At 40.4% G+C, this 27,935-nt stretch overlaps 1 protein-coding gene across 2 annotated transcripts; it reads left to right on the plus strand.

Moving 5' to 3' along the window:
* Window positions 1–3,857: 3,857 nt before the first annotated feature.
* On the plus strand, window positions 3,858–27,646 carry FAM168B (family with sequence similarity 168 member B). 2 transcript variants are annotated; one of them, XM_086467982.1, is made up of 7 exons: window positions 3,858–3,888; window positions 10,669–10,749; window positions 14,160–14,243; window positions 18,409–18,551; window positions 19,434–19,611; window positions 20,957–21,086; window positions 22,456–22,494. In XM_086467982.1, the coding sequence occupies exons 2-6, from the start codon at window positions 10,680–10,682 to the stop codon at window positions 21,067–21,069; spliced, it is 588 nt and encodes a 195-aa protein (XP_086324108.1). In that variant the 5' UTR covers window positions 3,858–3,888; window positions 10,669–10,679; the 3' UTR covers window positions 21,070–21,086; window positions 22,456–22,494. The 2 variants fall into 2 exon arrangements, with proteins under 2 accessions (XP_086324108.1, XP_086324109.1); XM_086467983.1 differs by lacking the exon at window positions 20,957–21,086 and having other exon boundaries at window positions 22,456–27,646.
* The last annotated feature ends 289 nt before the right edge of the window (window positions 27,647–27,935 follow it).

Consider the following 27,935-nt stretch of genomic DNA (forward strand, 5'->3'; position numbering starts at 1 on the left):
ATTGTGTTTGTCACCCAAGGTGTTTGATCAAAAAATACAGTTTTGGAGAATTTTAATGATGGAGAGAGTGATAAGGCCTACAGAGATGGCATTTTGATCTTGTGGAAAAAACTAAGGACAAGCATGAGAAGAGCTCCTGAATGGTGAAGAAGCCAAAAACGAGAAATGCTTGTGAATAACTTCATAGCATTTACCAGTCTTATTGAGGGCAATCAAAACTGCCTAAAACTGACTTTTCAACCAAGACACCAACTCTTAGGGCTATTTTTTCATTACAGGTTCATTCGAGACTGCTGAACAATATAGACAAGCTATTAAAATGTATCCTGAATTAGCATGACCTTCCACACACCTCCGTTGCATGCTCTTACTTGCATGCCAGTAAGTTTTGCTTCCTTTAGAATTTGTATTATGGGTTTAAAATACACAGACAACACAATTCAAAACCACCAAACAAAGTATTAAGACGACAGTAAATAACTGTCCATCTGTTGATATACAAAACTGGATAACAGTTACCCAGATAAAAATGTCACGCTATTGCAATAGCTTCTAATTGCCGCTGGGTGGTGGCTAGCCAAGCCGGTTATCTGCCTCTTCGGGGCAGGTCCGTAGGTACTGGAGAGGCACAGATTTCCTGAACAGTTCAAGGAACTCCAGAAGAGACAGAGGATAGCAGAGGAAATTCTTAGCAGTGCAGAACAGTGGGGGTGAAGTATTGGGCGTTTCAAATGTCATGGAATAATCCACAAAACATAGGAATTCATCTTGGAGCAAATATAATCTCACTGTAGATGCTACCTTTCCCTTTAGTGCCTTTATTGTTACTTCCTCATGACTAAAAACTGAGTCCCCTCCAACAGATATATTAAAGTGCCTAAGACTACATCTTCTCAGCAATTTTTTTGTGTCATTAGTGTGGTTACAGCAGTTATGACCCCTCATCCACTAGATAGGTCTCTCTCCGCTTACCCAAAGAAACCACATTCAGAGGACAAGTATTGCACTGTAGTGCTGGAGACAGTATTTCTGAGTCACCATTATACTTGTTCCTGTCTAGATATTAACAGTACCATTCTTTTGGTAATGCAGCTAGAGTCAATGTACCAACTCCCCATTTATTGTAGTATTCCTCTGTGACTGACCAGCACGATTGATGAATGTCAGTTCACCTTTCTGGAAAGCATGTTATAATAAGAGGGAGACATCTGAAGATAATTAGAAAAGAGCAAGCTGTTCTACCTGTCATGTCAGCAAGCTGTGAAGCAATTTGCAATTCTGCTACAGAGAATATTATCACTTCTACATTTTACTACTGAAACTATGACATTGCACAAGAGAAATATCAGAAGGTCTTCAGCTTTATTAGTTTTTAAAAATTATTTCCATCTTTTTGTCATTTCTTCCAACCACGTTTATATGTTTGTATTTTACTGGTTGACAAGGGTCGCGTGCCATACAACTGATATATAGCTAATATAGGAGACTAATAATTGCACAAACCAAACAGTGAAGGGCTTTTATATGTGCTGCCAGTGTGTTAAGAGTTCAGATTATTGCTTTGTTGTCTCTTTGGTATCAGATTTTTCTTTTTTCTTTTGGCTGGAATATTTTCAGCAGTGTACAGTATTACACTATGAGACAAGTTTAAACTCAAAATTTCGGCACAGTTTGCAGAATGCTGTCCAGCATAAACAGTAATACCCCTATGGTTTTTAATAATAATGCATGGTGGCGTAACAGAAAAGGGTTGTTAATTGTATTGCATAGCCCTAAGCAAGGGAAATTTTAGTGAAATTCGTTACCTGAGTTCAGCAGGTTTCTGAGCCACCCTGTAACGTCAGGTAAGCCTATGGATGCCAGGTCCGTTTGTGTGGGCTGTGTATCGGCCAGGCCCCAATCCGTTCTACTGGAGACCACCTTAAAGAAAAAGCTGATCTGGTATCTTTTACTGTCATCCATTTGGGATTTGAGGAGCTGGTTTATCCACAATATTTGTCTATCCAGACTGGCAGTTTGTCACAGCAGCAGGGCTGCTGCTCAATTACTGCAGTGTGTGATCACCAGTTCTCACCAGAGATATGATGCTTGGCCATTTGCCTACGACCTGTTGCTGCTTGTTTGATTTTGATGTCCGTATCACTCTCCCCAGCAGCACGCTCGCTTATGTATTTGTGTGCAACCCCGATCAGTTAATAATGTATTTGCTGTCATGCTGGCAGTCCACTCTTTGGTAGTATTAGTCACGGTGCCTGTCAAGAACACCTCTGAACTAATGGCACTGTTTGTCTGGACTTTTCTGGACAAATTCTCTGTTCAGGCTGCCTCCAGATGCTCACAGTTACGTTTCCTTAACAGTTGTTGAACAGTGATGAGTATTGTCTTGGCTTGGGCCTCTCCCACACGTGCATGCAGCTTCGTGTGTTATTTTAAGGACCAGCAATATGAATTCTGCACGGCTGTTGCTTTGGTCTCTTTTGCTACATGTCCCATAACGTTCACCGCCTCTGAGCAAAATTAATCTACCGTACACTGCTATCTTGTCCTGTGCTTTATCAAAAGGTTAATTCTAGATTTTTTAGTATGAGAAGTATGCATGTTTTGCCTGAGCATCAAAATGGGACCTGGACAGGTCCAGTTAGGTCTACGAGTTGCAAGGTTGGCTTACACCTGTCAGTTGGAGGACGGAGAGTTAGTTAGAAAGCTCCCTGACCTAAAATCCTAAAATCTGTTGAAGCTTGCCTTGCTCATCCGTGCCAGTTTTGTGCTGAGTTCAGTATAGTTCCGATTTCCAGGCAAGTTTCATGACTTTACCTGCTCTAAGCAAACACTACTGAGAAAGTAAAAATTCATGAGGAGTTACTGCATGCACAGAACTACTGTCCGGGTACCTTACTTAGCTACCGGCACTCTTGGAGGTGCTGTTTAAGCCATCTCCTAAGTTTTCCTCCCAAGTTTAAGCTTAGACAGATCCCCAGCTTCTTCATTCTGCTGCTCGCTCATCTTCTCGGTGTGGTTCAGGCCGTGTGCCAGGCTGCCCGACAGAGGCCGTCTTTGTTCACGGTCTGAGCTCAGCACCTCCGGCGTGACCTTTCTCGCTGCACAGCAACTGCCCTCTACGGTCTCGGCCCAGCTCCCCACGGCCGCAGCGCGCAGCGGAGGCCGTCACCCCGTACACCACCATTCCCCGGGCGCCCAGCAGGCCCAGCGGCGGTTAGTTCCCGGCACGTTTTGTGGGCAGCGCTCGCCGCGCGGTCTGAAGGCGGCCAAAGCCCACGGGCCCCTTGTTCGGGCAGAACTCGGGGCTGTGCCGGTGCTCGGCCAGGCCCTTCCACCAGGTTCGTACGGTGCCGGGCCCCCTGCAGCAGGGAGGCTCGACACAGGCAAGGCGAGAGCGCTCAGAGCTGCCGGGCAGGAACAGCGTTGCGGGATCCCCCTTCATCCTTCCGCGAGTCCCGCCGCTGATGCGGTCCCGGCGCACGGCCAGCAGCGCTGCCTCGGCGCCGCCGAGAATGGCGGCGGAAGGGGGGGGCGCGGGGTCACGTGCTGCAGGAGGGGGGGTGCGCCCGGGTGCTTCCGTGCACGTGACGGCGACTTCCGCCCCCTCGGCTAGGTGCGCGCGCCCCCTCCCCCACGGAAGTGACGTCGGCCGCTGGGTCAGTGCGCAGTTGTTCGGTGCGGCCGGGCGCGGAGGAGCCGCAGTCGCCCGGCGACCACTGCCCCCCGCCCCCGCGCAGGCAGCACCCGCCCGGCTCCGCCCGCCGTCCCGCCCCGCCCCGGCCCGGCCTGGCCCTCCCGCACCCTCGTACGTACGGGCGCGCGCACGCACCCGCACGCAGCAAGACAGCCAGCGACAGCCGGGCCGCCACCACGAAGCCCCGCAGCCCGGTGAGTTCGAGGCGCCGAGGCCCGCCGTGGCGCGGGTGGTGCCGGCTTCTGGAGCCGCTCCTTCCTCCCCGCCGCGCCGGACTCGTTATGTAAGGGAGCCTGGGCCCGCCGTCTTCTGCGCGGCCTGCTCCGCTGGCCTCTCGGGTGGGCCGCTCCGCTTCGCGTGCTCCCCCTCAGCCATCCGGGCGACCCCCTATCCGTCGCCGGGGCCGTGGCGGTGGCGCCATCCCGGGTCCCGGCGCAGGGGCGGGGGGCGGGCCCCGGCACCGCTGCTGTGGCGCGGGCAGCTCTGGGGATGATGCCGGGGAGAAACCTGCGGGCCGGCGGCAGCTGTGGGCCGCTCTCCGCCAGGCGGGGCAGCGGGTAACCTTCAGCGTCGCTCGCCGGCTCCGAACAGGTGTCCGTGGCGGCCTTTAAACGGCGGCGGGTGATGGGCTAAGCGAGGAGGGAGCCAGTTACCGGCCGCCTGGCGGCACCGGTGTGGGCAGGGCCCGCGACCGCTCCCGGGCTCGTCCCCTTTCGCTTTCTGTCGCTGCCGGGAGTCAGGTTACCTCGGTGGAGTAGGTTGGCTTTGAATGCACGGGCTGTCTGTAGTGCTGGTCTGTTGGTGTGGGCTGACGGTTGTGCGGTTGGTAACTTCATAAAAATTCAGTGTAGCGTCATGAGGGGGTCGGCCAGTTGGATTTTCAAATAAATGGTATCCGTAAGCTTTAACTGCATGCGAAAGGCTGTGTGCGGCTCGCGTGTTGTATCTGTCCTGTTACTTTTGTATCTGTGAGCTGGAGGAAGGAATAAAGTTTTAGTCGTTTGTAGCTTTTAGTCAGAGTTGTGAGACAAATAGAAAAAAGGCCTGGTGCAAACCGTGCTTTCAGCGTTTTTCTAGAATGTTTGAAGCCAAACCATAAACACCAGCCGAGTGATGAAATCTGTACTCTGAGAAACATAAAAAGTTAGGTTTTAAGTAAGGGGAGGTATACAGCTCTTGGCACAAGAAGAGCTGGGCTTAATTTGTTCTTAAATGTTCAGTAGTAGTGTGCGTGTTACCTAATTTGACTAGACTTTCTGTCTGCTCTAAGGTGATTGTACTGTAAGATTGTTAGGGTCATAAAACTTCCACGCTTGTATAACGCACGCTTTCTAACCTGTACATTTGCGGTAGTAATTACACATTTTAACTTTCAGGTTAAAAAGGAGGAGGAATTAAGAGGCTTTTGAAGATTCTGTCTCAATGTGGAACTTGTGACAGTTTCATCTTATTTCAAAAAAGAATGTGGAATAAATTGAAAATGAAATTAAAAAAAAGTTTTGTAGGATAAAAATTTACGAAGAGGCAGAGCTTCAGGATTTGACTAAGAAGTTGTGAATATGATTCCTTCATATATGGAAACTTTAGTCTTCCAATTTTATTTCCCCCCCCCCATTTCTCATAGTTGAGTATCTTCCCCTAAATCTGTCTATGACAGGCTTCTAAGATTCTTACCGTCAGAAACTGATGATTTTGATGCACTACTCCACTTCTTTGCAATAAGAATCTACACGATCTCAAAGTTATGCGGGAGATGCAAGGATTAGAGCTGACAACTTTTATCCCTTTGTGCAGTAGCAACAACAGAAATAGTAGGCTTCGAGAAATGCTGAGCCTTTTGTTTAATCTTTCCTTAGGTAGTGGGTTTCTTGAAGAAAAAAAGGTTTTGGTAGTGCTCTGTTTTTTTGGAAGACTAGAGTGATGCCACTGCTGTACAAATGAAGTTGGTTCGCAAGCAGGATCTTGGTATTAAATTTTTGGTAGAGGTTTTCTTTTTGTGAATGACATGCAGAACTGATTCTGTTGAGTCTTTAATATATAATCATCATCTCTGCCCTTACTGATACTGGGTACAAGTAGTATTTGCGTTAATGTATGTATATTTCAACAGAAAAAAAACCCATAACAACAAACCACTAGTAGAATAGGCTTGCAGATGATAATTGTATTCATTAGAAAGGATTAAAAAGTCTAAACTGGTCTATTTCTTTGTAGTCTTAAAAAAAAAAAATTGCCTGCATACAAAACACAGAAGGGTGATTGCAGGTGTCTCATTCTTTCTCTTTTATGGCAAGGGCATCTTGTAACTTGAGCAGGGGAGGAAGGCTTGCATGTGAATGATGTTTCTAGCTTTGTATTTTACTTTATGTCTGAACTTTGGGCAAAGTTGTTAGTTGTCCTTTTCCAGGCTGTGGTTCTGCAGCCTCAGTCTGTACTGCCACTATCCAGTCCTCCGCCCTTTCTTGCGTTGGAACTGATGCTGTCTTATCCATTTGGTGAAGTGTCTCGGCTCTCTCTAGCTGGTAGAAAGAAAACATAGCAACCCTCTGTCTGGAAAACTCCAGCAGAACCCAGAATTCTGCCAGCTGACTTAACTTACTGAGGGGTTAGAGTGCCAGTGCTGCCCTGGCGCAGGGAGTGAAATTGCTTGCCGGAAGCATGGCAGTTCTGTGTAAGCATTGATTCCAGCTGGCTGTGATCATGGCCTACCATAAACCCATGCCGTGTTTTGAACAGGAGTAATGCTTGCTTCCTGGTAAAGTTCAGTGACCTTTTTTGAGGTCTTGGATGAATGGAAGAAATGAAGTACGTGCTATCTGCAAATACCAATGCTGTGTGGGGTATATTGTCTCAGACTTCATGAAGTTTTGAATGCCTGCTGATATGAGCCCCCATATAAGCCTGTTATTTGGCTTGGGATTTGCATCGAAGGGCCTCTTTTGGTGGTTGAAGTTTTAACAGAGCAGAACGAAACCAAGACTTTAGTCATCAGTTACTTGAAGAGCTCAAGTGTCCTGAACTATTTTCTTTGCTATTGAGCAGTGGAAATTACTATTTTACATTACAAACTACCAGACATTTAGGAATTGTGCTTTGCTTCTATTAAGCTTTGACTGGACATCAAATGGGTAAAAGGTAGAACATTGCTAAGATGGTAATTAACTTCGTTAAGAAATTTATGTAAATGGAAACTGGGTCATTTGTAGAGCTTCATAGCAAACAGCATTCTAAAAGTATTCCAGGGTGGATGGATGTTAAATACTATAATGACTTAGTGTGAGTCTGCCTAAGTATTAGTGGACCACAGTAGTGTGGTTTAAGCAAGGTACTTGGAGATTCTTCCCCAAATCTTGTGATGGAATTGTCATAAAGTGAGCACAAAGTTGTTCTGATAGTGTTTCTGCACAACTTTGACAATAAATACTAATAAAATATAACTGTTACAAAGGAGTGTGCAGTTTGTTTTACAGTATTTGCATTGATCTGTGGGTTTTTAGCATGTATTGCTGTAAAACGATTCTTAAAAGCAGAATTTTCTGGTAACATGCTCATTCTGAGTGTAGCAGGAAAAGCGTGTATCTAATTTGGAGTGCTAGAGCTTCAGCATTAGCAGCGGTTGGCCTTTGTGCTCAGATTCCTGAAATGTGGATTTAGGAGGATGATTGTCCTGGTATCAGTACCAAGATGAGATGTAACAGGCTTGATCAAAACTGATTTTGATTTGCTTTGCCAAGAATGAAAGGTGAAGCATTTGCGCCTCCCAAGCATGCTCGCACAGTCTTTAGTCGGAGCATCTGTAATGAGTATGATTACCTTCATTTCATCTGAAAGAATTAGTTGACTGTAATTTATCTACAGTTGACTGTGCAATTTATATACAGATGATGCACAGTAGACACTTATTTACATATCCATTAACATGAGAATGCTTTGGAGGGGACGCCAACAAGAAGGTTGAAAGCCATGATTCTTTGAGTTCACCTTATACAAGTTCCCTTGGCGTTTGATGTGGACTTTTAAGTGTTACAGGGAAGTGGACTGCAAGGTTCCTCATTTCAATATAACAGATGCCTTTCCAAGTAAAATTATGGTAAGAGTGGGATGATTGCAACCACTGGGTAATACTATGTAATTATACTCACATATGTTGGGTCTTTCAGAGAAGACGTGAAAATAATTATTTTTAATTAGAAGTGATCTGAAGTTTTGTCTGCATTACAAAAACTGTGAGCACTTTTTGTAGTTTGGTGGATCTCTACTTGTATTTCAGTGGTGAAGGCTAGAGTGTGAAAGTAGAAGTGGTGAAGGTACATACCTGTTCAACCAAAGTTGAATTATTGTCTGTGTACACATGCGGATTTTGAGGTGTGGGTGCATTTGAAGTGGAAATTGACTTTGTTTCCAGTAAGAGGCAGCTTGCAGGCTCCCTGTGCCATAGGAATTTTCCCCCCTTAGTTAAGTGGAATTCCTGTCTCTTAATCTGCACTTCCTTTGAGATCAAGTCTGAGTTTTCTGACCTTTTCTGTTCATTTTCTGTACCTTTTCAGCTTTGTGTGACTTCTGTTTAAGTCATCCCCCGGAATGTATGTCCTTGCATTCTTCTGCAGTCATTGACTACTAATACTTCTGATAGTTGGGATTTTTTTTTATATTTTACCCAAATAGTCACAGAATACTTTTGCTGGTTTTCTAGTCCTCTCTCTTTATTTCTTCTTACTGCCATTTAGAACGGATAGAGGGTTACAGGGTCTCCTTTCCTCTAAATTGCTGTAGAGACTCCAAGGAGGAGCAGCATATTTGGAGGCATATGGGGGTGTGGGAGAGTGCTGTTTATATTCGAGTGGAAGAATATATCCACCTTCTTTATGACTTTTACCCCCACACCTTGGAAATGCTGAGACCAAAGTGAAGCTTGAACCTCTTATGGGTTTTGTAAGTTTAGAGACAAAAGTTGACAAAGTCAATATTGAAAAGAGAATCAGAAACGCAAATGAAAGAGAAATGCAGGGAGATACTAAGGGAACAGACAAAGTTTTCAGGTAAACAAGAGTCCTTATTTAGAAAGGAGGATATACAGAAGAAAATGTGGGAGAAAAGAGTCTTGCTGCAGTGAAATGCTGTTCAAGCAAAATATGCCTGTTGGTTATGGTACAGCAGAGTTAATGCTACTAAAACTCCATGGGGCTTCAGTGGAAAATAATGCTTTATACTTGAAGACGACTAGTTTGCTGTAGAACAGTTCCAAAGGGATTTGTATCAAACTGTTTGAGTTTTTTTTTTTTTAATTGGTCAGGTGCTCTGGGGAACTTTCTTCACACTAAGCAATGTGAATGGCAGATGTTTTGTTTGTTTGTTTTTAACTCGGTGGATTCTGTTGTCTTGATATGTGGTCAGATATGAAGCTCAAAAAAGTAAAAGCAAATCTATTTAAGTTATTATTGTTAAGTGTGTGTGTGTGTGGGAAAGTCCAAGAAACTGGTGAATCTTATCATTCTCTTGCATTGAGTTTGTGTTGTGTGAAACCTGATGATAAACTGACAGCACTTACTTTCTGATTTCCTAATTTTGCACAAATAGTTCTTCTGTTGTGTACTAGGTGCTGCTAAAACTCTTGGCACAGGCCTGTTTTTAGTGTTACTTTAAAAAGCAAACTACATATGCTTCATACAGTCACTTAACATAGGTTTATCAGTGCAGCTGTAGTGATAAACTTACCTCAGATTCATGCTGTAACGTATTCTGTAACTGAAGTAGTGTGTATGTAATTATGACTCTCTGCTTCATAAACTTTACTTACAAAATTCTGTTAAATTGCGTTAAGCTGCTCAACACACTGTTCATTTAAGACAGCATCTCAAGATGTAGAAGAGGAAGTGGCTCAAGTATCAGATATTAACAGTTAATAAGAAAGTCTGGTTTCATAGTGTGCCCGCCTTGTCTTGCCATTGGAGGCCATTTGTAATGAAAAATGGGTGCTTGCAGAAGAGAAGGGGTAAATCTGTAAATATTTGCAGGAAATCAGTTGATTGAAGGTATTTGGGTTAAAATACGGGGATTTTTTCTAAAATATTGTGAACGGTACTCTTGTAAGAGGCACGTGGCAGGCTTGCTTGTGAGCTGTGGTGCAGTAATTTGTATTCTAGAAGTACATAGGCAAGCTAGAAAAACTTAAAAAGCATCTTCAATGCCATTTTTTTCCCTTGGTGTTTACGTACAAGATCCTTTTTAAATGTGGGGATTTGGTTTCATTCTTGTCAATGATGCAAGCAGTAGGTGCCTTTTTGGTGTGTGAATACATATTCAGAAATGACTGGACCCAGCTGCCAGCTTGTCATAGGCTCTGAAGAACTTGGCAGCAAGTAGACAAATAAATAAATGTGAGCTAGCTGTCTAACACAAAAAGTCTGTTTCCATTTACCTCTGTAATATTTGGGCTGTTGATGGTTCATAAATTTAGTCTGGTAAAGGACTGGAATCCCAGGCTTGAAATTACAGTAGTAATAGACAATAAGTATTTGCATCCCTTGACTAGATGCTTCAAGAAAGAAATGGGAAGGAACCAAGATTGACAGATGGTGGATAGATGATAAGTGATTGATAGATGGTAGGTGACGTGAGGGGAGAACAACACATGTGAACTCCTGAAGAGGGTTATTGATTTGCGTGCCATGGAGGAACTCTCAGGGATGGAAGTATTTTGAAAGCGTGCTCTGCAATGGGGAATGCTTAGTTTCTGAGGCATTCTCTAGCTGATTGTGAGTTGTGCTGCTTTGAAACTTACTTCTGTAGTGACTCTCTTACTTGTAGGTACAGGTTTAATGTGTAGTAGTGGAATTGTTGATTTTTTTCCTCTTATTACTTTTTCTTCCAATATGCTTTCCCCCATTTCCAGTTCCACTTTAGTTGCTGAGATTACAAGCGTTCCCTGTACTTGAGTAAATACTTTTTTCTTTTTTTTTTCTTTCCCAATTCAGTTACTGAAATCATGAATCCTGTGTATAGCCCTGGATCTTCTGGGGTTCCCTATGCAAATGCCAAAGGAATTGGTTATCCAAGTAAGTAACTGTTCCTTAATGAGTTTGTTACACTGATCTTTCTTTGTAATCAAGAGAAATAGTCACTTCTAAATGGCTTCATGTATGGTAATCTGTTCTGGGATTTGGGTGGGGTTTTTTTAAATTTAAAAAGGCACATTTCAAGGGTGATGTTACTTGTTCTGTTATCTCTAACTTCAGTATCTCTTCCAAAGCAGCTTATTTTAGGAGCTCTAATAATTACACCCTGCAAGAAGAGGAGTCAGTCTATTTCTGCTGCTAGTTGGCTCGTGCTGTTAACCATTCTATCCTCTACTTCTTCTTCATGCTGTCTATTTGATGACTGCCTGAAGCATGATGTTGAATGTGGGACCAAGAAAATGGCCAAAAAATGTTTTTTTAAACAAATGAAATGTATTTCTTGCTTTCTCTGCTTCTCATTTGGCTTCAAGTTTCTCACTAGGGTTTTTTCCCCTCATTTACTAATATGTGTGTGTGAGCAGGCTTCGTTTCTGATGTCCCTATACTTCAGAAGTTGGATAAGGCGATAATTAGATTTGGACAGAACTTTCCAGGAAGGCTGAAGAGAAGGGCTGTGTGCCTTTGTGAGGCATTTCAAGCAGTATGCCTTGATGCAGTCTCTTTTTCTGATATCTGTGGGGTAACAGAATTACTCTATCCTGGGAGAGGCCAGAGGGTCTTTCAGCTCAGATCCTATGTATCAAACCAGTTGGACTTCCGTAGATTTTAAAGGACGGCTGTTTTGTCATTTGGGTGGTGTCTGTTGGGAGCTACACATTGTTCTGCACCATTACTGTTTATATTCTTTGTAGCTGTGCTACATTTTCCTACTGGTATTTACAGTTTTTAAATTTGTTTTTCAACTCGGGTAGTGTACTGGAGTTTCTGTTTTCCTGTTCTGCTTTTCTCCATTGCTTCTTCTAAATACTAATGCATAGATGAATTTTCTTTACTGTTAACTTGATTTTATCAAAACCTTTTAATTTTTGTTTTTGCTTTTCAAGTACTTTTGATTTTTTTTCTTCAAACTTGTGTATGTTTCTTGATTTCTACAGTGTTTATAAGGGGAAAACACAAACTGTTTTGCAGTGGGTTTAAGTCTATATTTGTAATAGATTGCTTTTTCAAGGCTTTCTTTTGCTTTAGATGAAGGCTGCTATGAATTACTTAAATATAACTTCGGATTTTTATTTCTCTTCATTTTCTAAACGCAGATTTATATTACCAGGGTTTCGTTTGTACTTATAACCATTTAAACAGAGCTGCAATGCAATGTGTATACTAATCTAAGTGGTACCTTAATTTACTTAGGAAGATATAGTCTTGTAGATTCTTAAATAGCAGTTTAAACAACATTACAACTTCTTATCTTTTATTCTACTGTTACACATATTAGACTACATAGTGAATTATGTAAGTATTGTGTATTTGCTGATCTTCACTTGGTTGTAAATTAGTGGAACTAAAATACGTGGAATTGAAGTAAAATTAAAATTGAAAAATTGAGTTGAGCACTCAAAATTCTTCCTTACAGCAGTCAGTCAGTCAGTTTACACAACTGTGACCCTTAAATTCAGCTTAGTCAATAAGGTCTGCAGTGTTATGCTGTTATTGATAGTTTGCTGAGCTGCCTGGTTCAGGCTTAAAGACTGTGGGATAAACACAAAACGCATTCTGTAAAATGAAATGTAGACTTGCATTTTAGGATTTTTTTAAAAAGCTTGCATGACTAAGTCTCCCTTCTTTGCGTCTCCTAATTTAAAAGCTACAGATTCACCATTCGGAGCCAGTGAATTTACATGGGTTGCATAGTAATAGAAAGTAATGAATGTGTCGCTGGGTGGAATGTGTTATATAAAGGCACTGTGTTTCTAAAGCTGTTGCGTATTTAAGAGGTTTTTATATTATACTACACTTATTTGAAGTTGTTGGAAGGGTTTGTGTGTAGCAAAGAATCGATATCCAAATGCTCTGACATGGATGAAAGTTCTGTGCAGAAGTTAAAACTACTGTTTGTCATAGTTACATTTTTCACAAACGACTTGTTTCTTGAGCAGTTTAGGGTGCTCTACTGTGAAGCTAAGCCTGTGAAGAAAGAACAGAGGACTGAAAATGTATACAACATAAGTAATAATGCAGTTGTGTAGTTAGAGCAAGGTGTAAAGCTGTACTAAAGCTTCTTGCTAGCAGCTTGTGAATTTGAAAACTAAAGAGCTATTTACACTCCAAAAAGTTGTTATGAATTGCATGTGTTATTTTTACCTTTAATTTTTAAGCCTAATGGTTTTCTTAGTCTTGTCAATGCTGACCACCTAATAGTAGTGCCAAGTCTATGTTACTTGATACATTTACAGAGGGCTTTACAAAACTAGATTAGCATATATAGTCCTGAGCTAGGGAATTTTTGTTGTTAGGAGTAATTACTGAGGACTCTGGGATTTATAGTGACATAGAAATGTTTCAGATTTGAATAGCAGTTTAAAACTAGCAGCGTTAAGCCTGACAGTTAACATGGAAATAGTAATTGCCTTTTATCTGGATAAGTTGAAATATTTGTATGTTGATAACAAAACTGGTAGTAACTCATGTATTTCTAAATACAGACGTTGCTCAGTTCTACAGTTTGGAATGATGTAAATAAGTTCCTGGAAGAACTAATAGCTATGATTAATTCAGAAATTCCACTTATTACAATATAAACAAACTTTGTATCTTTCAGGTAACTGTATCTTTTGCTAATGCTGCTTTTTGCCTTATGTTGAGGCCCAGTATATCGTGATGTTAGTTCAGCCATAGTGGTTCTTGTACTCTGGTATGGAGGTGTTTACCTATCATTTCACTGATACCTCAGTAAATCACCTGTTACTATTAGCTGTCACAGTACATGCCTGAAACTGGTGAGCTTGTTTGATACCTGAGTGTAATAACAAATGAGTCAAATGGAACAAGCATTTTGGACTACCTGAGGTTGCTTTGTGCTCTCTACTTGGAATATCTCTGATCTGAAGAGTCAGAGTCACTCTGACTTTTAGGGATTCATCTCTGTAAAAAAAAGTTCCTTTGCAGATAAATATTTTATGTATATCAGGTCTTAAAACTCACAGGGGAGAAGGGTTGGATAGTTGCACAAACCTTTGTTGTCCAGCTGACTTAAGAATTGCTTGGCCAACTTTGAGATTTGCTGAAACAGCAATCTAAGGGAGAATGGCACTTTTGACTCCTTAGCTGTTCCCTTCATCAGGTGTCTTGGGAGTAGGGGAGCCTGGTGTTTTAGGTGAGGAGGTGTGATTGAAGGCCATCTGTTAGCCTTATCTCAATTAAAAGATGTACAGTGAGAGTTTTTGAAAGTAAAGTCTGGGTAGACTGTGCAGTCAGTCTAGAAAATAACTTTGACATATTCTTTCTTCTAGCTGGCTTCCCAATGGGCTATGCAGCAGCTGCTCCTGCCTATTCCCCCAATATGTATCCTGGAGCAAATCCTACCTTCCAAACAGGTATGTGTAATAGGTATGTCTAAGCAGTAACCTGAAGTTTGGAAGTTAATAGAACCAAGAATGAGGAGAAGCTGTAGGGGCTTACAATAACACTTATACTGTGGGATAAGTATGAATATGACTCACAAGGAATGACCTGATAAATCAAAATTAGTGTAGTCTTGTCTTATGTCATAGTGCTTTCACCTTCAGAAAAGGGAAAAGCTGAGGTTTTTGCTGTTTCTGTATTTCAGGCTGATACTTGAGGAATGCATTATGTTTCCCTTCACTGCGCCCTTTGTGATTCTGCTTGCTTTGCATCCTCTTGGTTGTTCCAGATTCCTGTTTTTTCTTCTGTAATCTTCAAAATTCTTCTTTTTCATCCTTTTCTTAAATCGTATCTTTCCAAATTCAGCTTGCTGCCTTCTTTCTGCCCTTAAAATTGTCCCACACAAACTAAGCGTCTGGAAAGCCTGGTTGCTGGGTAAAACTGTTTTGTCCATAGTGGGATACTGGGGGAGGATTTCGGTAACTGCACTTGCGTGCTTGTCGTTTAAGAGAAAGGGAGTGTGATGAGCCTAGGAAAAGGGAGATGGAAAAACAAACACAAGAGAAACCTAAGGTGTTCTGCTTTCAATAATAGATGATGATTTTGATGTGCCAGTGCTTGAAACAAAGCAGAAACTGATAGCATTTAATTTCCACTTAAACCAGGAACATACATCTGATAGAACAGTATTCTCCCTCTGGGTATTTTGCATACTAAGGAATTCCTTACATTGCTTTGTTAATGTAGATATGGGCCATCTTCAGGGGCTCTTTCACTTGCATGGGTTATACCAGTTTTTCAGAGATACACATGGCACATAGTCAAATTTGTCCCTGGATGCCCTTGTGTAACTTAAGGGGTTAGGAAAGGGTGCTGCATGGAATTGGGAAGCTTATCATGTGGAAGCCTGCTTGCAGCATTGAAGTTCAGTGTTTGTAACGTATGGAATTTCATTGACTACCGGGAGACTCTTAAAAGGATGTGGCAACAATTACTGAGGCAGGACAGAGTAAGTAATCTAAAATGTTTGCCTGCAGAACTCCTGCAGTGTGTAGCTGTGTAATTTCCCTTGGAACTGTGGAGTATTCTAGTTGGTACAGCCTGTGTCTCTGTTCAGTTTGGTGCTTAGAGGCATAGTGAGCGCAAAACTGATTTTGGTCTGAATTTGAGGTAGGGAAACGGATGGATATTATAAGTTCCAGTAATTAAAATTAAAGTCTATCCTTTGGATAGGGTATTGCCTCTGTGCGAGTACCATATCTAGGGGTACCATCTTGCATTTGCACTGCCTTGCTTAAGAACTTTTTGGAGTGATGTTCAAGGGAGAGCAGTTCCCACCAGGGGTATAACTCTTAGTGTGGGAATTAAAACCCTGTGTGGGCTTATGTTACTAACAGGCCATTCAGTTTCACGGTTGAGATTACCTTAGCGGTGTATCTCTGCCTTCTGTGCTCCATTGTGTCTGTTGTCAGGATTCCTGCAGCTGTGCTGAGGAGTAGCAGTAGTTTTTGATCCTAGGATCAGATAACTGAAAGGTAGTTCCAGTCTTATTACTGGTTGCAGTTTGCAGATCCTACAGCAGGGAGATGAAGATGAGCTACGTGTGATGAATTTACCAAATCACGAGGCTGATGTTTTTATCCAGTCAATTGGTTTTTTTCCTCCATATCAAATATGTTGTAATAGAAGATTGTGGTTTCTGGGGAAGATTCTTGACTTCTTAGACTTGATCGAGTTGTAAGATTGGTTTGCATTGATTAATCTTGGAATATATCTCACACTATGTAACAGAGTTAGAAGTTTTTCACTTTTGTGTGAAAAAGGGATAAAGATGTACAGAAGTCTTATACTGTCTTTGAATGTTCTTAATTTTTTTAAAGCTAGTACTGTTAGAATCTTTATTGCTGTTGAATAGAAAATAAGCTTTTATTTCTGAACTAAGAATAGCTTTAATTTTTAGCTACTTTTTAAGTTATGAACTGAAGTTCAGACTGTCCAGATCTTCCAATTCAGGCAGATAACTGATACTTTGTCTGAACAGATGGGATTTTTTATATTTTTTAACTTTTTTGATATAACTGCTGGTTTGTAGAACCAAAACTTTTGTAAATTTGCATCATACAGCAATATTTGAATGTGCTGTGTTACTGCTGTTCAGAAAGAATACCTCTTTACAGATTTCTTTCTTAAATTTCTGTTTTTGAATAACCATGTGGCTTACTTTTAAGGTCTTTGCTCTCTGTAAGGGAGAAAAAAAATTAAATGGGAAGGTGGAATACCTCTTGTATAGATGTACCACTTTGCAAGACTGAAAGTTAAATCGCCTGTGCAGCTGTATCAGTGGGCTTTTAGAATGAGAGTGGGCTTGACTGAGAACATAATTGTAGTTCAGCAATGATGCTTCGTGTTCAGCATTTTGTAGCTGAGTTCTTCAACACAAATAGCTCCCCATACTAGAAATAGAAGTTACTTCCTCAGCATGCTCTATTCGTCAAGTACTTAGGATCTCTAAAAACAAGAGTTCAGAGTAAATGCTGTGGTAGCTTTCTTTACTGTCTCTAAAGGTGATAAATTCAATTTAAAAAAAAAAAAAACAAACATAGTAAACCTATTTCTTTGTAAACATAACAATTTTCAGTTTGAAGGGTGGAATGAAATTGGAAAGAAACTCAAACTTGCACAAAAAGAATGAAGGTTATCTGTCGTCATGCTGTCTGCACAGGCCGATTTTTCACAACACAAATGCCCATGTTCTTTTTGCTTTATGGCTTCAGATCTGTTCTCTGTATTGACGTCAGCACATTCTAAACAGTTTTTAAAGTCCAACTAATCTCTCTTTTGATAGTCTCAGTTTCTTCTGTAATTACCAAGTGTTTTTTCTTCCTTGTGTTGCCCTAGTACTAGTTTGTACAGTTCTAACTAAATAGAAGTCCTGTCTGTGGGTGTTGCGTCTGCTAGTGTGGTGGACCTGCGTGAGACGCAAGATCTCAGCATAGCACAGGCTAGGACTGTTCTCCAGAACAGGTCATGCCTGTTGTTCACTACCCTGAATGTCATTAATGCCAGATGCTGCTGCTAAGGTGTTTGTGTTCCCACTCTGCCCATTAAGCCATAGTATAATCTTGGGAGTGTACCGTGCAGCAGCAGTGGTGCTTTTCATAGACGTCCTCCATGCCTCATCGAGCCGTTGTTCTGTTATCTGAGACTCGTCTGATGAGGGCTGGAGAATTTACAGAAGAACTGTCTTTAGGCAGGGTCTGAGCCAGCAGCTGCTACTTATCCCTGTAAAAATTGAATAGTTCCCAACACTTAAAGGCAGACTGATTTGAGGGGCCTTGTAATAGGAATGCAAAATTCTCTTTGGCATCTGAAGTCTTACTCTACTGTATAAAAATAATTCTTAATTGATGGTTAAGGGTATGTCTACATATGTAACACACGAAAAGAAGATTTAAAGATAAAGTGCCTTTGAAGTCTAGTTTGCAGTTGCAATGAACTCTGCAGCGCTTGTGTTTTAAAGCTATTGCCTTTCATATTTATTGTAGCCAGTTCAGAACATGCCAGAAAACAGATATGAATGAATGTAAGTTGAAGCAGAGGTTGCAGATTGTGTCTGTTCTCTGAAAATCCATCTTGAGCGTTTTACATGATTCTGACTTTTGAAATTGTTATTCTTGTGCTGTATCATCTTCTACAGAAGACAACTGCAGGTTAATTAACTGTTACTATGTTTGCCAGTACAATTTGGGATGCATTGAGAACTGGATTTGTATCAACGTGTGCCAAACCCTCCCATGTAGGAATGCTGCCTGATATGCCAAAAACAAGTATTTAATGATATTACTATGAAAATTCAAATCCACTTTTTTATCCCGTATCCATAGATTTGAAAAGCAAATTGTGCAAAAATACAGATAACTTTTCATGCTTAGTTGACACAGTAAAGCAGTATTTTTAGACTGTAATCAGAATTATGTAAATGATAGAACTTGGGCTTGGATATTGAGACTAACCTAATAAGTGCTTACATGAAGGTAAGGAATTTGGAAATTAAGAAAACTGTTACTCCTGGCTTTAGAAAGCAGCGTACTGACACTTGTTTTTCATGTTTTTAATGCAGATTTACCTTTGTTTCAGGTTATACACCAGGCACCCCGTATAAAGTATCTTGTTCACCCACTAGTGGAGCAGTGCCACCATATTCTTCGTCACCGAATCCCTACCAGACTGCTGTGTACCCAGTTCGAAGTGCCTATCCGCAGCAGAATCCATATGCACAGGTAAATGAACAAAGCCAAAATGCTGTCTGTTTGGATGGTATCTTGTTTGCCTTGTAATATCTGCTTCAACACTTAACTTTACATCACATCTATTTCTTTCGTGGATGGGGAGAATGTCTAGCTGCCTACAGTAAGAATGACAGTTACTCTGCACTTATTGATAATGTGTTCAGTCTTTGAAGAGACACTAGATTCATTAGTTTTAAAAATGTGTGCTGGATGCTGTACTACCACATCCTGATTTCATTTTGTTAAAAATTGTCATAAACTTGCATTGATTTTTTTTTTTAAAGGAAGCCTCTGTTGTCATTCAGGGAGTTACCAAGTCTCATACTAGGCAAACTGTTGAAAACAGAGTAAAGACACTTCAGTAAACACATTTTGGGGAAAAGTTGGCCCTCTTCTTGTATAGAGGAAGCTGGCCTGGCACGTAGGCAGTAGTTGAATGGAATTAATAAGCACGTAACAAGGTTTATCCAGTCTGGTTAGTGTATTTGAATTTGTCAAAACCGTATGGTTCTTTTACTAAAAGCAGCTGAATAAAAAGTTGTGAAAGAATGTCATGGATTAATACATGAAAAGATACAAAACAAAGGGAATAAATCATGAACGAGCCCTTACTGTTGAAGGCACAGTCGGCATTGGAGTTCAACAAAGGTCCCTGCTTTGAAGGTTATCCTAAATGCCTTAAAGGGGCAAAATGTTAAAAAGTTTGCTGGTGAAATGCAATTGGGATAGTTGAAATTAATATGTGGGCTTCTGCTCTGTAAATACATTGCATTTGTAGAATAATGCTTTTATTTTATGATGCATTCATGAAAAAATATCGTTGCTCTTCCCCACCAGCTATACAGTGATTAATTTACATCTTTCCTCCGACAGCAAGGCACTTATTACACGCAGCCTTTATATGCAGCACCACCCCACGTAATCCACCACACCACCGTTGTGCAGCCCAATGGCATGCCAGCAACTATGTACCCTGCTCCGATTCCGCCACCAAGAGGGAACGGTGTGACTATGGGGATGGTGGCTGGGACTACTATGGCAATGTCAGCAGGTATGCAAATTTATAACCTTTACGTTTTTGTGATGAAACTCTCCTTTCAGGTCGGGACAGAACACAGCTGCATTATACGGACATGGTGCCAGAGATGTACTTGGCAGAATCATAGAATTGTTTAGATTAGAAGAGACTTGTAGGTTACCTAGTCCAGAGGCTTCAAAGTGGATCCAGCTAGATCAGGTTGCCTACATGTTCAGTCATATTTTGATCATCTCTAAGGTTGGAGGTATCACATCCTCTTTTCAGATGCTAACATTATGGTAAAATAGTTTTTCTTTATATCTCTGTGGATTTTCACTTACTCTCGTCGTCTTTGCTTCTCACCTTACCAGTGTCAAGAGTCCGACTTCCTCTTCTCAATACATTTCTCTGTGCCTGGTTGAAAGTGGCAGCCTCTTAAGGCTGAAGAAACTGCAGTGTTCTCAGCCCGCCCCTCATATTGCTGACTTTCTTTGTATGTTGACGTACAGCATTTTATGTGTTTGCACTACCTGCAGGTCTTATGTGTCATAGGGAATGGTTAGGATTGTCTCCTTCCTGATACCACACTCTTTTAGTGATAGTGTTTGAGGAAAATGTTGTTTAACCAATAATCTAGACTCATCTGTGAATTTTTACTGAGGGGGTGTCATGCTTTGTTACTCAGTGGGTGTTAACTCCTGAAGAAATGTCCGCATTACCTAATTGAACGTCCTTTGAATCAATCTGAAAAACGAGAGCTGTGAGCCTGTTCTTGGATTCTATTTTTAATCTTGTCAATTTTATCATTTAACTTGAGGGATCTCAAAACCAGAGTAGTTTTGTGTTACAAACTGAGCTTCCATTGGAGTTTTATGTGTGGGCGAGCTTATCCCAGGTGTTTGCTGCTATTTCTACAAAGGACTGAAGAGTAAGACTGTTAAGATCCTGCTGCTTCAGCCTGTTTGTTTCTGAAGCCACTTAGTCTGTACAAACTTAACTGTAATAATGCAAACAAGAACTAATTTATTCTGATTTATCAGTCCAGTTATCTCTACCATCAAATATTCTCAGGGCATGTCAAGCCTGCTGCAGGAAAAAGTTTTGCAGTGAATGCTTATGTTACAGGGTTTCTGCTAGAGCTATTTTTGAGTAATGAGTATCTTTGTGTGCATTGGACTAAACATTAAAATGATCTCCTTGCATAAATGTCTGAAGAAAGATTGGGGCTGGAGTGCAAAATGATGCTGGTAATTTTAAGTTGGAAGCTGAGCAAGCTGTAATTGTTTTTAAAATTAACTCTCTCCCTTACCCACCCTTTTTTTTTTTCTCTGTGCTAGAATTTGTGCTTACTGAAAAAATAATGTTCTCTTCATCCTAGGTACTCTGTTGACAACTCATTCCCCAACTCCAGTAGCCCCTCATCCAGTTACTATGCCCACATATCGGGCTCCAGGAACACCAACCTATAGTTATGTGCCCCCACAGTGGTGATCATCCTGGCAGTCAGTGTAAGTTACTGATTTACTTTGAAAGCAGTTAAATCTATCTTATAAATGACAGCATTGCAGGTTCTTTCGAGGAGATTTTTCAGAAGGTAATCAGTCTGGAGTACTTGTACAGTATTCTAATTGAGTAAAAATACCTAAAAAATTATTGCTTATGTAATAGCTGTTACCTCTGAAGGAGAGAAGCCTAGTGGGACTTCTTCAGGGGTCTGTATCTTCAGAAATCATAAATTATTTTCATGGCTCGTGACTGTTGAATATGAAAGAATGAGCCTCAAGTTTGCCTTATTGAAATAACATCTGGGACTAAGTGTATTCAGTATTTTGGAACCACTGGTAATTGTTGAATTCAGCAGTACTGTGGTTCCTGAATGAAGTGATGAGTGTAACTTTGTAGTCTTATTTTTGATTGGCTAAATATGTAGGCAAGGGAGGTGCTTTGCCTTGCTCTGAGGGTGAATCTTTCTCACAAGCTGTTGCAACAAATACACAACCTTGAGGTAATTTCATACATTCACTCTGTTTCAGGTAAGTGTAAGTTCATCCTGCTTGCAGTCAGCATGGAAAAAATCATTTCCTGTGTGGACCTAAATTTAAGTCACGAGTTTCAAGAAAAGGAGTTTAATTTTGAAATCTGCTATAAGGTGGGATGGATTTTTGGGGGTGTCATATGTGCCAAACTGACACAAAGCCAAATGTTTTTGGGAGCCTCACTTCTGTTTCTGTGGCTTTTAGCATAAATTGAGAACAGCTTCATTTGAAATAAGTCAGACCAACTGAACTAGAAATTTTCACTTGTACTCCATTTAGTTTACGATCGAGTTTTACTTTGTTTTAACTTTCTCTGGATTTCTGTTTCAGCAGTTAGGAGTCCAGAGTTCTGTGTTTGCAGGCGACTGTATTCCCTTTGAGTTAGTAATGCAACAGCCATTTCTCGTTTTGCTGTGATGCCACATATCAGTCTGCAGATCTGAAATGTTTCACACGTGATATTTTGTGCTAGTGTCATATTACACAAGTATAAAAAGTGAGAGGTCTGCTGTAACTAGACTCATGACTGCTGATAATTAAATTTAGCAAAAAATACCTTTTTAATATTGTACCTTCTACATTAGACAAAACTACTAGTGATGACAAAGCTGGAATGGACATGATGGGAGAAAATCAACGTACTGAATTTTTAACCTTGAAGCCTGTAGTAGATTTCCGTTGACTGCATAAGTGCTATGGTAGCATTATATAATACTTAGCATCCATCGTGTGTGTATATCGGCGTGGTGCATTTAATCTCAGAATGTTCTGCCACACTCAAATGGTATTTCACATAATTGAGAATATTTCTGGCTTTTTTTCGCCCCCCCTCTTAATGTAGGTTTGAAGATGGGAGATATGCAATCAAGAAATTGAGATTTAAAAGTTGGTGCTGAAGCCCTCATGCCTCCAACCAGGACTTTTCTTCTGAATGCTTTCAACACTTGGCTAAACACTACTAATTCCTGATCACTGAAGATTTTCCAGTGCTGCATATCTTACATCTTGGAACTCCAGCAGTTAGTCTTAAAGCAAATCCTGTTTTGTGGACTGTCTTGCAATTTTTTAGCTAATTATAATGATAAAAAAGGGAGTATAAATTTATTCTGATCCATATCTAGTTGAATGCATGTTAAAACACAAAAACAAAGCTTGCTCAATCTACCTGCAGTGACTGATGCAAAAACCATCATATGCAAATCCAAAGGAACCGAAAAGTATTTTACAACTTGTATCACTAATGCACTGTTGTAATGTATGCAGGGTCTTAAAAGGTAGAATCAGAAAAGTGAGTTTCTTTATAGAATACCATAACATACATTAGATAAGTGCTTCAGCCTTTTTCAGGTTGATGGAGTTGCCAGTTTAAAAGGGGCATATTTTTATTTAAGTCATGTATTCTTTTAAAACTCAACTACTAAATTGGAGTGACTGGAAAATGAGTCAGACAAGCTGTAGAAATCCCGCACACAATTAGTTTACTTCATACCTTTTCATTTTCGTTATATGGATTCAGTGTTATACAGATGTTCTTAAGGATCAGAATGAAATGACAAAGGTAATGCTGTGTGTGCCAGAAAATAAAGCAAATTTCCTTGAGGCAAAACTGGCTCTTAGGAATAATAGGAGGTGGCATCACCTGCATAATGAATTGCATGTCCTGGGGAGATATCTATCCAGTACTATCTTTCATGGGATGCAAGATGTGTCAAAGTGAGACTGCAACACAGACTGATAGAAAAACGTTTTCTTTTCGTTCTCAGTTCAGGAAATCCATGCTGTTTTTCCTAAAGGATGTTGTAGTCATTTGAAAATGTTATGTGCAGTTGATCCAGCGTGCTTTCCTGAAACTTAAGAAACGCTAGGGCTTTCTGCAATGAACAGGAGGAGTTCAGCTGCATGTTATTCTGAGGAAAGCTTGTGTGCCTGATGAGTATGTTAAAGGGGAACAAACCATTTTAACAAAATTTCCTTGTTAGCTACTTGCAGTATGGACTATGGATATGCTGTAGTAGGGCTGCCAGAAGATAGAAGTTTTGAATAGCTGTTTGTTTTTGTTCTGTTAGTTTTTTTTTTCTGAAAAATTTGTAATTGAGGTAGGAGCCATTTGTTGGTTACAGCATTTTGATTGTGTTTTCTTAGTATTTTCTTTTTTTACTTCCTGAATTGCACTTGGAAGCATATAAAATAAGAATTGACTGCAGATAAGCATTTCATTTCAATGAGTCATTTCTGGTATTTTTTTCTTGCAACTTCAATTTTTAAAAAGTACCTCAAAGCAAATGCTGTGGGGATGAAGGGCTATCCTTAGAACCCATTTGTATACCAGAATTGTTACGAGGGAGATCTTAAATTTTTAAATTTGAATATTGCACATAAAATCAAGGTTTTTCTTAAACCTGCTTGACTTACAATTCCAGAAAGATGCAATTTTCTTTTTTTGGATACATTCTGCCTGCAATAAGTTGTGCAGTAAATGGTTATAAAATGTTGTTCCCTTTTAAGCATTTACACAGATGTATATCAGGCTGTATTGTTCTTGTAGGTTAACTTCCATTCAGAAGTAAATTTTTTAAGTTGTATTTCTAGTTATGCTTTGTTTTGGGGGGTTCTGCTCCTATACAGATTTGGCAGCTACTTCAGGGTAGCGTCAGTGCTGATTTAATGCTGCCATTCCAGTCCTCTGCCCAGGTGGGAGGCTTACGTACCTTCGTAACTCGGTCGTGGTTAGAGCCTTCCGTAACTCTTATTTTTTACAGTAAGCACTCTCCGTGTTATATACTTCCCTCTTTTTTTTTTGTTTAATAAAGTTTAGGTTTGTTTTGCATGAATCACTGTCAGTGGACGGCCCCCTTATTTTTAATGCCTTGAACATGACGATGTTGTTGGAGTAAGTACTGTAAACCTTACTCATGAGCACTTACTGCAGCTTAGGGATTTCCCTGCGTTTATATGGAGCAGAAAATTACTCCAGACAAACTTATTTGAATCTGTACTGCTTCGTTCAAGTCTAACAATTCCATTTGTGTAGTAGATTTGCAGCTTTGGTTAGTCAGGTATGCCAGAGAGTACAGTGAACACTCATACAGGCCATTTGTCCATTTTAGCTAGTAGAGTGTGACATTTTGTTGTCTTAGCATGATTTTAACAAAGAGCTGAGGTATGAAACAGTGATTTTGGGGAGAAGCTCTGAAGAACAAGCTCAAAGCTTTGCTGTCTCCTGTCTCATCACCCGATAAACTAAAGCTTTGAAAATCATAGGAGAGAACTTTCATGAATGCTGCAATAGATAAATAAATAGCTAAGGAATGAATATAACGTCCTATGTATTTGCTCTAATTTCGGATTCCTAAATGTCATCTTGGAATTGGTCTCTGTGTAATATTCTGTAACATTGAGGCAGTCTCACTTACTTGAGCACTTTTTTTTTCTAAGTTGCATTATGGGATTCATCCACGAGGGGGAAACTGTACCGTTTTTTAAAAGGTACTACACCTTTCAGTTTTGATCGATTGTAATCTACTGGGAGGGTGGAGCCTGTCTCCAAGTAGTTGATATGGAAAGTAACCAAAAGCACAGTGCAGGGGGATGGGGGGGTGAATATGTGTATATATAACTATCCTAATGGTATTTTGTTGCAAATAGTAGAAAGCATGGATATAAAACTGCGGCGGGGGAAGCTGTACATCTTTAAATAGGCGTTTACACAGTGAGGGTCTTATGAAACATTCTCTCCTGCTTTTTATATAACATTCCCTACTTAGAATTCCTTTATAAATAAATACACAGTATGTGTTTGCACTAGAGCTCCGCAGCAAATGAAAAGAGCTAGTGCAGTCGAGACATTTCAGATTGAGCTTCTCTTTTAAAAAAAAAAAAAAAAAAAAAACCACAAAAAAGGCAAACAAACAAAAACTTTTATGGCAGCTTTATATGATAAAAAAAAGTACTACTTTAAACCTGGAACTGAAAATAACTGTTGCAGCAATAACAAAGAGAAGTCCAAGAAAGGTATTTTTTTGTTTGTTTTAAATTCAAATTTCAGGTGTTGAGTTTAGATAAAGTATTTTTTAAAAACTGAGGTATTCCCTATGTCAGTAACAACTGATGAAAATGTCTTTTAAATGTAGCAGCAGCAAAAGAAAAAATGGCTAATTGGCACCAAGAAATGTAGCCCTAGTCAGTGGCATGGTGGTTATTAATTGAAACACTAGGAAGGAGAACAGAGAACCTACTACCAGATCTTGCTTACGCTTGTTGTAGCCATCTCCTGTTTGAAGTTTCTAGGAGACGTGCAGGAATGCTATTCAAGAAAGCTTCTTTTTGAGTGTACTATGCAAGTTAAATGCTTAGATGCAGTGGTAGATGAAAAAAACCCCTTTCTTTTGGTTGAAGTCCTTCCTTGTATTGCTTCATTCACTGAAAAAAACCCAAACCACCATCACCCATAAGTGCCACCGTGTCTTAGTGTTGTCTGAGAATAGTTCATGGTACAGAGTTGTATACCAGGGTACTCAGCATTGACTACTCTTCATGGATCATTCTGGCTTCACTCCTACTTGGGTAGTAAGGCCACTGAAGGTATCTGGGCAAGAGATGGTCAGAATTGACTTGGAATCACTCCCCAGTGCTTAAGCACAGTGTTATGTACCATTCATTTGGGATTAGAACATACTTTTGCTTGAATAGGTAAGCACAGTGGTCATACCATGACTTAACTCTAGGCTTAACTCATATCACAGAGTAGTAAATACCATGTATGTGAAACCTCCCATCTTAGGAACATGAACAGTAGCGATGCCTTGGCTGGAACTGGTGGGAAAGAGGACAGGTGCTGTGGTTGCTGAATGGTAGTTTGCAGTGGCCCAGGATGTAGTTTGTGCAGTAGTCGGTAGGAAGTAGACGTGGTCTGTATTGGCCTTCTCCAGCGGGTGTCACTGGCCGGCCCCGGCACAGGCAGAGGCACAATCCATTAGTCCTCGTGTTGAAGTGTTTGTGAATGCCAGTTCAAAGGATGCAAAGATTTAAGCTCATTCAGATTGTCCTCATTAAGTGTCAGCTTTCTAATCCTGTAGTTTGCCAACTCTAAGCTTCCTGCAGAGACCCTCAGAGTTGGTGGGGCAGAATGCCGTTTAACTAAAGAACAACTGCAGCAAAGGCAGGGTAGATTTGTGCATCAGGCCTCGCCAAGGATCAAGTGCATTCTGAGATCTCCTCAGAAGTAGTGAGGACTCTTTCAGCAAGCTGTGTGCGCCTCTGTTTGGGGGGAGTGCTGAGAGCAAATAGGGTGTGTTTTGTAGACAGAAGAGAGGGAAGAGGAACAGTGCTTGTCTGGGGACAAGGAAATGTTTTCGTTTGTGGGTTTAACATAACACTGAAACAACTGAATTCCACAGGTAGTAAGGGTCCATTTGTGATTTTAAAAAATAATCAAAGTAATTTATGGGCTCTGAAGTTTTAACATCAAGAAAGTGAACATGACTTTTCTAAACTGTTGTGACTTTTTGGGCACTTAGCAGGCGAACTGGGAAAGCTTTTTTAGCTGGCTGCTGTACAGACTTGTTTTAAGTAGAATGGATTTGTTAGTAGGGTATTTTTATTGTAATGCTATTATTGGCTGCCCTCCTGTCTTAAGATATGAAAAAGTGAGTGCATGCAATGGAAGTACAAGAGGCCCCAGTAATAGTTCTCCATGTTTGTTATGAAATAGACACAAGTTTCCTTTTTATGACTTTTTTTAAAACTGTCTTACAAACAGTTGTATTGGTACTTTTTTAAGTTTAGGTCAATGTTGTCTTCCAGAATAAGTTTTAAGGCATCACTCACTCCTGCATTGAACTATTGCATCAACACAAAGAGTGGAGATTCCATTCTGAGCCAGTTCAATTGTGAAAATTCATACTTCTTTATTTTTTATGCAATTCAATGAGTAGATGAGCTCAGATTTAAATTCTTAAAAGCACGTTTATTGTAACAAGAATTGTTATGTATTAATACTTCAGTTTTCAATAAAGATTGACTTGTGTTGCTTATTGTGGTTTTTTTCCTACTGTCTTTGGTGATACCCTTTTAGAAAAGATTCTGTTGCTGTGTAGCTGTACGATATGTTTAAGCTTCGTAAGCTAATGGAACTTGATGATGGATTGAAGCAAAGCAAAAAACGTGAATTGGTCAAGTGACTTTACTCAATAAGGTTTTTTCTAATGGCTAACAAAACACTGTCGTAACAGCTTCCCAATGGGCAATAAGCTGCCCTAAGCTGCCCTGCCTGAGAGTACAGTAAAGATACTGCAACCCTGCCTCATTCCCTTTTGAGGCGTT

This window comes from Leptosomus discolor, chromosome 7 (assembly GCF_034619465.1).
Source record: "Leptosomus discolor isolate bLepDis1 chromosome 7, bLepDis1.hap2, whole genome shotgun sequence".
Classification (NCBI taxonomy): domain Eukaryota; kingdom Metazoa; phylum Chordata; class Aves; order Leptosomiformes; family Leptosomidae; genus Leptosomus; species Leptosomus discolor.

What these genes read in the sequence shown, in the direction of transcription:
- FAM168B (XM_086467982.1), top strand. Translation starts at nt 10,680, where the DNA reads ATGAATCCTGTGTATAGCCCTGGATCTTCTGGGGTTCCCTATGCAAAT. An exon ending in AGCAGAATCCATATGCACAG is followed by an intron (nt 18,552 to 19,433) that starts GTAAATGAACAA and finishes TTCCTCCGACAG; the next exon opens with CAAGGCACTTATTACACGCA. An exon ending in TACTATGGCAATGTCAGCAG is followed by an intron (nt 19,612 to 20,956) that starts GTATGCAAATTT and finishes TCTTCATCCTAG; the next exon opens with GTACTCTGTTGACAACTCAT.